The sequence below is a fragment of the Camelina sativa genome, chromosome 19 (genome assembly GCF_030686135.1).
Source record: "Camelina sativa cultivar CO46 ecotype springtype chromosome 19, ASM3068613v1".
NCBI lineage: Eukaryota > Viridiplantae > Streptophyta > Magnoliopsida > Brassicales > Brassicaceae > Camelina > Camelina sativa.
Genome location: NC_141898.1, coordinates 1,559,845 through 1,572,102, shown reverse-complemented (window position 1 = coordinate 1,572,102; position 12,258 = coordinate 1,559,845). Strand labels below are relative to the sequence as shown.

Sequence of the window (12,258 nt, the reverse complement as noted above, 5' to 3'; positions counted from 1 at the left end):
GAAGCTTCGAAGTTATGGTTCATTTATATAACTTCTTAGCACCAATAAAAACATAATTTTAATGCATTTAAAAGAACATTTAGAATACAACGACGACCAATAGATATAGAGAAGTTGATGAATATTTTCATCTCTTAAACATATCAATAATCATCGAACTAAACCTTTATTTTAAGCCATTAACAATAGAAAAAAAATGATCATGACACACGCAGTCACGTACGCACCACCAGACTGTCCACGTCCCGCACAACCAGCAAATGAACCATCACCATCTTTTTCAATCGAGAGAGCCATGCATGCTAAATTATTAGTTTAATCAGATGCGCTACCACCAGAATGGTCATATCCCAAACTACGAGAAGATGAACTACCACCGTCTTTCCCCATTAGTGGGAAAAACATTTCACATAAGTTATCATGTAAGTCGAAAAGCGCTTGGTGCCTTCGCTGCATCTCCTTCATGCTCAAGCCTTCCTCAGGAATGTTCCACCACTTTTTGTCTAACTTCTTTTCCTTACTTGATTTCTTTACCTCTTTCAGCTCGTCTAGATCTAGTGCAAGCTCCTTCTCAAGTGCCTCCATTTTAACTAGGCCGTCATGGATCCTTTGTTTCTTATAAGCTTCCACTAGCGGTCCCGTATGGCCTTTGGCAAAAAGTTCTTGTCCCGATGGGTTCAACCGGGCAGCCACTTCGGTCATGGACGGAAATGCGAACGTATACGGCTTTCCGGCTTGAGAGAAAACCAAGATAGCAACTTCGACGTCACACATTGATACGAGCTCGTTCAATTTCTTGAAAATCCCGCCTTTGCGTTTTGAGAACGCAATCATCCTATCACCATAGTTGTCAACCTTCTTCATCTCGATCTTTTGCTTCCCCTTTGTTTTTCTTCCCATTCTTTGCGTCAGAAACCGAAGTGTTTTATTTCTAGTAGGTGTTTTAGTTTTATGTCATGATAAAACCAGGCATTGGATACAATCTATTTATAGGAAAAGAAAGAGATACATATATGTTATGAACTTAATAAACATTTAATGTAAATCTAATGAAAATATTGACTAATTAAGAAATTTGACTAAACATTTTGGCAACCACTTTAACATATTCAAAAATCTTTCACATCTTTAATTAATGAGTCAACAAATATCAGGATTCAAAAACACGTTCTAGGCGTCCGCCTCTACTCCGTCTAGGCGCTAGGCGCTATAGCACCGCCTAAAATTGTAGTATTATTATTTTAGTATATTTGAAATTTTTTAATTAAGGTTTACTTCTGTAAACATAATTATAAATGTTTGATATGTTATTTTAAATGAACTGAAATAATGTTTTTATTTATTTTTCTGTTTTTGATTTAATATTTTTATTATTCTTATACATATTTTTGTATAATTATGTATATAATATCATATATAATAGTTTATAGTGTAAACGTCTAAACCGTCTAAAATTTTCTAAATTCCGAGTAAGCGTTAGGCGTTGGATTACCGCCTAATTAACGTCTAACACTTTTTTAAATACTAGTATATATCAATATCATGGTTATCTAATTGGTGTAATGGCTAGTCGTCCAAATGACCATTCATGGATCGGAAGAATTATTGATTTTTAGGTAACAAGTTTGATTAACCCTTAGAGGGAACATATATATCAGCATAGTTTCAAAACAAAAAAATAAACAGAAGTCACTAGCTACTATGTAGAAGAAAAAAAATTCGAGAAGGATGGGATATAATATAACGTAACACTTGTGCAAAAATAAACATATATATATGTCATAAGATGTTTAAGTCCACAAAAACATATTACATTCAGGATTTAAAATTTTGTGGTTGTAAAATGGCGAATTTACAGTTTGATATCCAGTATGTCATAAAATATGTAAAATTTTGAAATTTCTAAAATTATATAACATGAAATACATCTAAAAATGGTTTCGATCTCTCATATAAAGGTTAAACTTATAAGAATCCACCAAATCTGATGAAAAATTTATGCTTAATTTGAACATTTTTAAAAAATCCCTCACTTTGATTAGAATTTAAAACCACGTATAGGTGAAATAAATATATTCTTTTATGAAAAATTTTCGTAATCACTATATGAGTAAGAGTAATAAGACCATCATCGGTTAGTTACTCATTCAAAAGACATCTTCGTTTTCATTAGATAAATAAACAATTAAATATAAATAAAAGAAAATTTCTATTAGAGGAGAAAATAGGTGTGACAAAGCCAAAAGCAGACAGGCGAAGTACATAACCACTACCAGATCCCAAAAACAGACAAGAGAGATTTGTCACGAAGATGATGGGTGTGGTGAAGTCGGCGATTGGTGATATGTTGATGACCTTCTCTTGGGTTGTCCTCTCCGCAACCTTCGGAATTCAGACGGCTGCGATTATCTCCGCCGGCGATTTGCAGGGTATCGCTTGGGCTCCGTTGGTGATCTTGACGTTGATGATTTTCGTTTACGTCTCGATCTTCACTATTATCTTCGGCGGTGCTAGCTTTAATCCTACCGGAAGCGCTGCCTTTTATGTCGCTGGTATCCCCGGCGATACTCTTTTCTCTTTGGCTATTAGATTACCTGCTCAGGTATACAAATTCTAAGATCCAAATCATTTCTTGCTTTGAGTCTAAATTATGAATTTTTATCACTTCCTGTTCTACTTCTTACGTTTTGGGTTTACTTGATTTAGTCAAATATCTGTGATCTGTGATAGTTTCGTTCAAATGTGTATATAGGTTTGTGTTTTGTCTGAGAATTAGAATCTTGTTTTGTATGAAATCTATATAGTATATGCTTTTTCATGAGATTTTTCCCCACTTGTAAGCCCTATTTTAGTTTGGTTGAAGTATAATTCGACTTTTTCTTGCTCAATTTCTTCCTATCATTTTGGTACAATGAGTCTGATCTTCTGTTGTTTGTATATTCTCACTTTGATCTTGTTAATATAGGTTAGGTTTGAGTTTTCTTGTAAAGAAGAACACAGAGAGAATCAGATTCTTTTACTAACTTTTTACGTTTGTTTGCTGATCTATGTGTTTACCACTTAATTAAAGTAGGAAAAGAAAACCTTATCTTCCTTTATTTGTTCCTTAGCTTTTTCTGAAGCTTCTTGCGTGTTCCCTGCTGTGTATAACATAAAGAGATGGAAAGACTATTAATTGTAAAAGTTGGTAAACCTGATTTAGCAAGGAGTAACTTGTACTCTTTGCAGAGTTAAATCGAGCAAAATGACTTTATTTCCTTTTGGCTGGAACAAAATGATCCTTCTTTTCACTGATTCTTGATTTTGATATCCTTTTGCTAAAAAAATGTTTGAAAAGCAAATGTAAAATGTTTTTTTTGGTGGTTCCAGGCAGTTGGTGCTGCAGGAGGTGCATTGGCCATCATGGAGTTTATACCAGAGAAGTACAAGCACATGATTGCAGGACCTTCCCTTCAGGTTGATGTGCACACTGGAGCTATTGCAGAAACGATCTTAAGTTTTGGTATTACCTTTGCGGTTTTGCTAATTATCCTCAAGGGTCCACGGAGAATGCTCGCTAAGACGTTCTTGCTTGCTCTGGCAACCATCACATTTGTTGTCGCCGGGTCTAAATACACTGGACCAGCCATGAATCCTGCCATCGTAAGTATACATTATATCTCATTGCTTTGCCTGATACATCCCGTATGCATGTTCACATCATGTCACATGCTCTGTTTTTTCCACTCACAAGTCTGTTTATTCTGTTAGTTACTATATAATAACCACCAAAGGTTGTGTCACAATTGGTTAATGCTTACTTCTGTGCTTCTTCTTGCACTGTGTTATCATCAACCTCTCGCAGATATGATTATAGAGCTATGTATGCATCATCAACATGTGTCATAATTGAGTTGCTCCCCATTTTTTTTTACTGTGTTGCAGATCAGAAAACTTTACTTCGATTAAAACTAGTCTCTTCTTGTCTTTCGTATATTCTATATTAGGAAGAGATAGACCCATAAGAGTCACCTGATATATTGCAGAAACAACCTTATTGTGTTGTGTCACGTATTGACATCATTCGTTTAGTGCCAACACTCGTAAACCCAGGATTATGAATATTGTATCCTCAAAGATCGATAACCATGTTGTGTTTGCAATGCAGGCATTTGGGTGGGCATACATGTACAGCTCCCACAACACATGGGATCATATCTACGTCTACTGGATTAGTTCCTTCGTAGGAGCATTATCTGCTGCATTGCTCTTCCGTTCTATCTTCCCTCCACCTCGACCCCAGAAGAAGAAACAAAAGAAAGCTTGAGGAAAACCCCAATTGTGAGAGTCCACCAGTCAGGTCCTTCACCGGTTTGGGCTGTAGAAAAGACTCACAGAGTTGGTCCATTCTAAAATAAGGAGCCTACAAAAGAAAAGTAAAAATAAAAATCAAAGTCTCCTCCTTGTTATTGTTTAGATTCACTCGCTTAATTTATAGATTTTGTAAGGACGTAAACCTTTTCTCTTGTTTGTTCATAAATCAAATCATTCAGACTCTCTTTCGGTTTGGAATCGATTTTATTGTTATCAATTTCTGGTTTAGTTTGCTTCTATTCGGTTCATTCCTCTAATTTGTTTGGTTTGGTTTCAATTTCCGGTTTATTTTCTCAAACCGAAATAAATTTATTTAGCTCTCTAATTCGCCTAACCTATTTTAACATTTTGTCTTAAACTTTACACTTAAAATCAGCTTTTCGTGGATGTTACCCAATTGTCTTCTCTTCCGTAATCTTTAAATCATATAACGACGTAACGTCTTTGTTTTGGTTCATATCGTCGTTCACGCAAATTCTCCGATTCAGATCTGTGTGGCAGAATTTGAATCGAAGCAAAGGATCATCAACCCGGTAAGCAACCGCAACTTGCTATCAATCGCCGATCTGGATCCGTTAAAGGATCCGTCGCAGTCCTTGAAGACATCGGCGTCCTCCGCCACCGGAAACAAGATCCGTTACCGTTCTCCTTCCGCTTCTGAGCTATTGGAGTCAGGACTAGCCACCGGATTGTCCGGTAACCATTCTCCTACTTCCGACTCTCATCAAGGTCTTCTCTCTATCGACGGAGGGAAAATGACGGCGAAGCGAGCGATCGGACGGCACGAATCTCTTGCCGATAAGATCCATCGGCATCGAGGTGTTCTACTTGTGATTTCGATTCCCATTGTGTTGATCGCTCTTGTGCTTTTGTTAATGCCGGGGTCGTCGACGTCCGTCTCTGTCATTGAGTACACGATGAAAAGCCACGAAGGAGGTTCGAATTCGAGGGGCCCCAAAAATTACGCTGTGATTTTCGATGCTGGAAGTTCTGGAAGCCGTGTGCATGTTTATTGTTTCGATCAGAATTTGGATCTCGTTCCTTTGGAGAATGAGCTCGAGCTCTTCTTACAGGTATTGCTCTTCTTTCGTTTTGATAGTTTAGCATGTTGGAGATATTATGCCTAAGTTTCGCTTTTTTCGGATAATGGCACAAGAACGACCTTTCGCTGGCAATGCTAGATTGATCTTAAGCTGTTCGTGATATTTGATTCCTATTTCTACTTTGTAATCAATGATAGAATAGTCTTAGCTAAGTTTCTGTTGTTGGTTTTGGAAACCTGCTTGGGCTCTGTTTCTATACTTTTATCACATTATGAACTAGTGTGAAACTTATATCTTGGGTCTTCCAGTTCCAAAATTGGCTTAAAACCTCTTCACTCCTGTAAATATGAAGCTTAAAAAGGAATGGGATTAGATTCCCTCTGTTTATTGTTTCATTGTACTGCAATGTTTTATGCACTTTGTTGTCATTTTATCTCACTCTTTTTGTGTCTGAACTTTTATTCTGTTTCAGCTAAAACCGGGTTTGAGTGCATATCCTAATGATCCTCGGCAATCAGCGAACTCTTTGGTATCTCTTCTTGACAAAGCAGAAGCTTCCGTTCCCCGTGAGTTGCGTCCGAAGACTCCTGTCAGAGTTGGGGTATGGCAATGATTTCCTTTCACACAAATACAATCAGAGCTATCAATCAATGTCGTCGTTCAATTTGTATGTTAATCAGTTTCACTGTTTTGCATTACATCATTTCTAGGCAACTGCAGGTTTGAGGGCTTTGGGTCACAAAGCTTCTGAAAACATTTTGCAAGCGGTAATTTTTGTGTATATGATTTCTTAGAACATGTGCCTGCTTATCTAGCTTTTATACTAAAATATAATTTTGTTTTAAGGTTAGGGAGCTCCTGAAAGATAGAAGCAGGCTTAAGACTGAGGCAAATGCAGTGACTGTTCTGGATGGAACTCAGGAAGGGTCTTATCAGTGGGTATGTTGAAGGTCTTTCCAAAAATTCATGTATTGTTATATCCAGTTTGTTTTTTCATTCTGTTATGTAGTACAGTTAGACTTTTGTGCCTGTATTTTGTTGTGTGTCCGTATAGATCACTCAAGTCTTTTTACCCTTGATTCTTGTTTTATCTTAACGTAACAAAACTTTCATTCTTAAGGTGACAATTAACTACTTGCTAAGGACTTTGGGAAAGCCGTACTCAGATACAGTTGGAGTGGTTGATCTTGGAGGGGGGTCGGTTCAAATGGCATATGCTATATCAGAGGAAGATGCTGCAAGTGCACCAAAACCATTAGAAGGCGAGGATTCTTATGTCAGAGAAATGTATCTAAAGGGACGGAAGTATTTCCTCTATGTTCATAGGTTGGGTAACTGTCATTTCTTGTGTACTAATTTGATCTACTTTTGTTCTATTTGACATGCTATGCATAACCCTGCGTTTGATTTATCCTTTAACTTTAATGCAATATCTTATCGTCTTGCTATTTGTAGCTACCTACATTACGGGTTACTTGCTGCCCGAGCTGAGATTTTGAAAGTTTCTGAGGGCTCTAACAACCCCTGCATCGTGACCGGCTACACTGGTAAGTGAAAGCTAGAACCCTAGAACTATTAAACATGTGAGATATATGTTGTAGCTCTAGCACATATCGGATTGCACTTTAAACTTAGTGATTCATTTCAGGTACTTATAAATATGGAGGAAAAGGGTTCAAAGCCACCGCTTCTTCATCTGGTGCAAGTCTAGATGAATGCCGGCGAGTAGCTATTAACGCACTCAAAGTCAATGATTCACTGTGTACACACATGAAATGCACTTTTGGTGGAGTATGGAATGGTGGAGGCGGTGGTGGCCAAAAGAAAATGTTTGTTGCATCATTTTTCTTTGATCGAGCTGCAGAGGTAATATTTTAATCGTCTTTTATTTGACTTTATTTAAGCACTTGCATAACATCATATTATTGGACCACTAGTTTTTGAGCCATCATGGAAAATAACATAAACGATGATGACAGGCTGGTTTTGTTGACCCAAAGCAACCTGTGGCTGAGGTTCGACCACTTGACTTTGAGAAAGCGGCCAACAAAGCTTGTAACATGAGAATGGAAGAAGGGAAATCGAAATTCCCACATGTGGAGGAAGATAATCTTCCTTACTTGTGCTTGGATCTTGTTTACCAATACACTCTTCTCGTGGATGGATTCGGTAAGTTACACATTCCTGTTGTTGGATTCTGATAGTTCAGTGATGTATCATTATCATTGGAAGCCATGGTGAAATTACGTTAGAAATCACCAATTTGAGAACTCCTACTTGAAACGTATTTGATATTCCATAATTTATTCCACAAAACAGGATTGAAGCCATCACAGACAATAACGTTAGTGAAGAAGGTGAAATACGGAGATTACGCCGTGGAAGCTGCTTGGCCACTAGGAAGCGCCATAGAAGCAGTATCCTCACCATGAGGAAGCCAATTTTGGGTATTTGCACAAAACCCCCATATTCTTTTGATTTCTCCCAAAATCTCCCCCAAGCTATTTTTCCTACCTCGAAATTTTGTTATTATCATAATCCTTAATTAGTTCCTTTACTATCGATTTTTGTTACAATAATCATCTAGAGAAAAGAGTTTCGATTCTTAATATACCTAATTTTTATTTTGTAATCTAAAACAGCTTACGTGTCCTCTGTTTCTTGCTTATAAAATATTTTCCTTATTGAGGCGTTTATTTTTATTTTTGCAACTCTTTATGCACACACACTTATCTTCCAATTTGAGATTGTAGTGTTTGTCCATTAAGAATCTTCCATCTGTGTCTTATTTCAAACCTACAATAATTGGAGATTGGATTGATTGATTTATTTAGTAACCATGATATAATATTTCCCCATGTGTAGTTTTTTTTTTTTTTTTTTTTTTTTAGGACAAAGATACATTTCCATTCATTCAAATAGAAACAATACAAATGAAAGGAATTGAAATTCCAGAGTTCAAAGGGTAAATAAGGTTACAAAGGTATACTTTCTCCAAAGTCATAAACAAGAAGATAAAGAGCATCAAACAATAATCCAAGGGAACTATGAGGCAGTCGCTAAGAACCAAGCTGAGACATGTGAGGTCATGGTTGCAAGATTGATCAACATCGAAAAATCCGATAGCTGACAAAGTAGTCACGGTCATACGACTTTGTGACGTTGAAAGGTGAATCAGGGCCAAATAGCTCTTCGAGGAGAGGGGCAGAAGCAGGAGCAATGCCTTGGCAAGGATTCGGTGGGTTGTAGCCCAGGTGGTAATGATGGTGATATGCTTCAGTGAAGAACTCTGATAGCTTGAGTGGTAACTCCCACTCCATTGAGATGGGGTCATAATGCCACTAAACTTCAGGTTTTTAGGGGATACTTCAATAAGTTGATAAATTGCAGATTAAAGGTCTCTATAAGCATATGGGATGGTGAAGAAGGGGGCTTGAAGATACATCGGTAATCACAGCGCCATATGGTCTGGATCATAATGCCGAGTTCATTCATGCTTTCTTCAAGAGCAGAATCAATAATTCGATCTAAAAACAGGTTTCCTACAACAATCCCTAACCAAGCTAGCAATAATGGTGGTTTACTTTCCAAATGCAGTTTTCGAACAAAAGGTTCCATAAATCTACACACATATTGACTAGAGTGGAAGGGATTTGAGTTCCGCTCAAACCTGGATAAACACAGGGGAGGATCGAAGAAGATAATCTTTTGGTAACGGGCTTAAGAACCTTAACGGGCCGAGGAAAATTGGGCCCAACAGCTGAAAACCTAGTTTCGCAGTCGGGGGCAGAGTAGGGTTCACGCAGTGGCCGGGTTGAGCGGATGTCTGATTCAGGGGCTTGAACATCTCCGATGAAGGGAGGGAAGGTGGTTGGAGGGTTGAATCGGGGCTTGAGGCTTTTGAAAAGAACCCTGGGAGCTTGAAATCTCCGGTACAGGAAAACGATACTAACAAGAGGAAGTCGTCGTGCGCCATCGACGTCTCCACCAGGCAAGGCGCATCTGATGGATGAGGATCTGTTTCTGCCATCGAAATAACCTGGTTTGAAAGCTTCTCTTGGTGGCTCAGAAAACCAGATCTGACAGGAATTGGGGTTTCATATAGCATCTCCGAGGACGATTTTTACAGCGGTAAGGAGTTGGAGAACTCCGACCAGCATCTGCTCTCTTTGGGTTGTAGATTGACTATTGAATGCATGTTGGTGGGGAGAGTTAAAAAGAGATAAAAGGGGAATAAAAGTTTAAAAAGACGAAAAGAAAGCTTAGACTACGAGAGCGAGAACAAGGATTAGAGATTCGGGTTAAGTTCCGACGCCGGCAAAGATTTCCTTTACTGGCGTCAGAGGAGAAGAGTTGTTGTGCGAGGTCTTCGATTATCGTGTCTGGGAGAGAAAAAAGATTATGAGAACGAAGACACATCCCCCATGTGTAGTCTATATCAAAAAATCCCGATAAATTCCCAATGTAGGCGAATATGTTTTCCCTTGAGTTCTATGTTGGAAACTATTTTTGTCGATCAAAAGAAAAGAAAGAAAACGTCGAAGATAAGTGTGTGTGCATAAAGACTTGGAGATTGGCATTGACCAGTCAAAGGTATTATAATAGATTGGAACTTATACGTTAGTTCGATGAGTTGCCTTGTCATCATATAAACTGAACTACTTTTGATTTATGACCGTTTACACGCCCACCCATTCTAATCTCATGTCACCAACTTGACTTTGAAGACCAATGTTACACATTAAAGTCATTAACAATATTTATTATAAATAATATAACATTCATGTAAACTTCAATCGGATATTTGCTTCTAACACACGGAATTAAACAGATTTGATTGCACAGCTTATTAATTAGCTTGCATATCGAAGGTTCGATTATTTCAACATATCCATTGTAGACTGTGCATGGCCAATTATAACATGTCAAAGAGGTTTCTCTTTTCTTTAATATACATGTAAAACTTAGGGTAGAGAAAAAGAAACAATATTTGTCTTGGAGAAGTTTAAAGTAGAAGATGTTGATTGGTGAGTAGTTGCAAGCTTGACAAGTGGGTATTCAAATTTGAGTAGAACAAGTAAGCGTTCATTGTATCTAGCCACACCAAGACCACACTTATTGATGAGGAGATGAACAAAAATCTATCATTTTGCTAGATATTTTCTTAATAGAAGGATCCATACCCCATATTTATGTGTATAATATTTCATATCTTTATCTTTATAAAGCAGAGAAAGATAGAGAAAGAGGAGGAAATAAGTGCTAAAAGTACAAAATACCATTCCTGAATTACGTAAAGAGACCCACTATTGAGCTAAGTTAGTACCCATCATTCCAGAAACCAAAAAAAAAGCTACCTCAAAAATATAAAGAGACTTAAGGGAAAAAAGGAAGAAAAGGATGTCAATTAAGAGAAATATCAAGAAATTTAGTAGAATTTAATATGTGTAAAATGAGAGAAAGAACATTACAAATCATTAATCGTCGATCGTAGATTTGAACCCATTACATATCTAGCTAGGTACGAACCAAATTTGATAAATCATGCAATGACATTTATCCATATATCATTCTGTATCATGTTCTGTTTTTCAATTAAAAAAAAAAACAGTTACATTCAAGTGGATAATATCAAACATTTTTTTATCAGGAGTGTGGACTTACTTCATTCTTTTGGCATATGCTATATCTTTTACGGTTTGTCTTATTATCAAGTTTCTTTAGGTTTTGGCGTTTTCCAAATTTTCTACAACCGTCTCTACTTCTCCTTATTATATTCCTTATACAGCTTAGACTTTATAACAAGTCATCTATACGCACACTCGTATTTGTTTCATTTATCACGTCTATTCCCCTCTATTTCTTTTCATCTTGGTGCAAGCATTCAGATTTCGTAGTATAGAGTTCTCGACCAATTCAAATACTCATAATATATATACATCTTGTCAATTGATATTTGATTTATCAAATTTATTTTATTAGCTTATTCAACTTCTTACCAAACAAGAATATAGGAAAAAAAATATAATACATGCAAAATATATCATTAAATAAGTTCGAATGTTGACAGAGAGAACTTCTTGAACATCCGAACAATATTAAATGTTCTATAATTAATATTGAGCGGCGTATATGTATATGTGCTGGTCTATATTCAAATAACTCGTCTGGTGTATATATATTTTTTTCTTTTCAAATCAGCACTATTCGTCATTGTAGCATTAACGTTTAACATAGTTATATATTTTTTCAAGTTATTCAAACTATCCATACAGTATGATTTTCCTATTCGACAACGATTATAAGCGTATTAAAATTAACATGCTCACCTATAAATTCTAGCTAGGTGTAAAATTGTTGACATATAGACAAATCAAAAGTCACACGTGTGGTTGCTGGCACGTTGACTATATAATTTTCCGTGCTTCTTAATTTACTACGATGTTTTAATTGGTGGGTTTTAAATATTTTAATACTATATGTATATGAGGGAGACTTTTGGGGTTTATTAGTAACTTTGAAATTTTTGTTTAACTACATTACTACTAGCCTAAGAAAAAACTCCATTTCATACAAACCAAACAAAAAGTCACATTTGATCAATTTATTGCAAAGTGTTTGAAAATTGATGCTGTTTATGAAAGACTTGTGGAAGACACTTCAAAAACGAAGTAGAGGCTTGACAAGGGCTAAAGGGCTTTGATTTCCAACAGGGAGATTTCCGTGAGACCTGAAAAACCTCTGACTAATAATATGAGGGAGACTTTTGGGTTTTATTAGTAACTTTGAAATTTTTGTTTAACTACATTACTACTAGCGTATGACAAACTTCATTTCATACAAACCAAACAAACAAAAAAGT

General features: G+C 36.6%; 3 protein-coding genes across 3 annotated transcripts; 2 read left to right on the top strand and 1 right to left on the bottom strand.

The window, feature by feature from the left end:
- Positions 1–35: 35 nt before the first annotated feature.
- Positions 36–952, bottom strand: LOC104767322 (agamous-like MADS-box protein AGL62). Its single transcript, XM_010491364.3, has one exon. The coding sequence runs from the start codon at positions 898–900 to the stop codon at positions 316–318; it is 585 nt and encodes a 194-aa protein (XP_010489666.1). The 5' UTR covers positions 901–952; the 3' UTR covers positions 36–315.
- Positions 953–2,082: 1,130 nt separating this feature from the next.
- On the top strand, positions 2,083–4,570 carry LOC104764044 (aquaporin SIP1-1). Its single transcript, XM_010487478.3, has 3 exons — positions 2,083–2,602; positions 3,370–3,642; positions 4,148–4,570. Exons 1-3 carry the CDS (start codon positions 2,312–2,314, stop codon positions 4,304–4,306), a joined length of 723 nt encoding a protein of 240 aa, XP_010485780.1. The 5' UTR covers positions 2,083–2,311; the 3' UTR covers positions 4,307–4,570.
- A 79-nt stretch (positions 4,571–4,649) lies between these two features.
- Positions 4,650–8,080, top strand: LOC104764043 (apyrase 1). The gene is made up of 9 exons (XM_010487477.3): positions 4,650–5,426; positions 5,869–5,997; positions 6,107–6,163; positions 6,243–6,335; positions 6,517–6,722; positions 6,852–6,943; positions 7,045–7,262; positions 7,376–7,565; positions 7,716–8,080. The coding sequence occupies exons 1-9, from the start codon at positions 5,109–5,111 to the stop codon at positions 7,826–7,828; spliced, it is 1,416 nt and encodes a 471-aa protein (XP_010485779.1). The 5' UTR covers positions 4,650–5,108; the 3' UTR covers positions 7,829–8,080.
- The last annotated feature ends 4,178 nt before the right edge of the window (positions 8,081–12,258 follow it).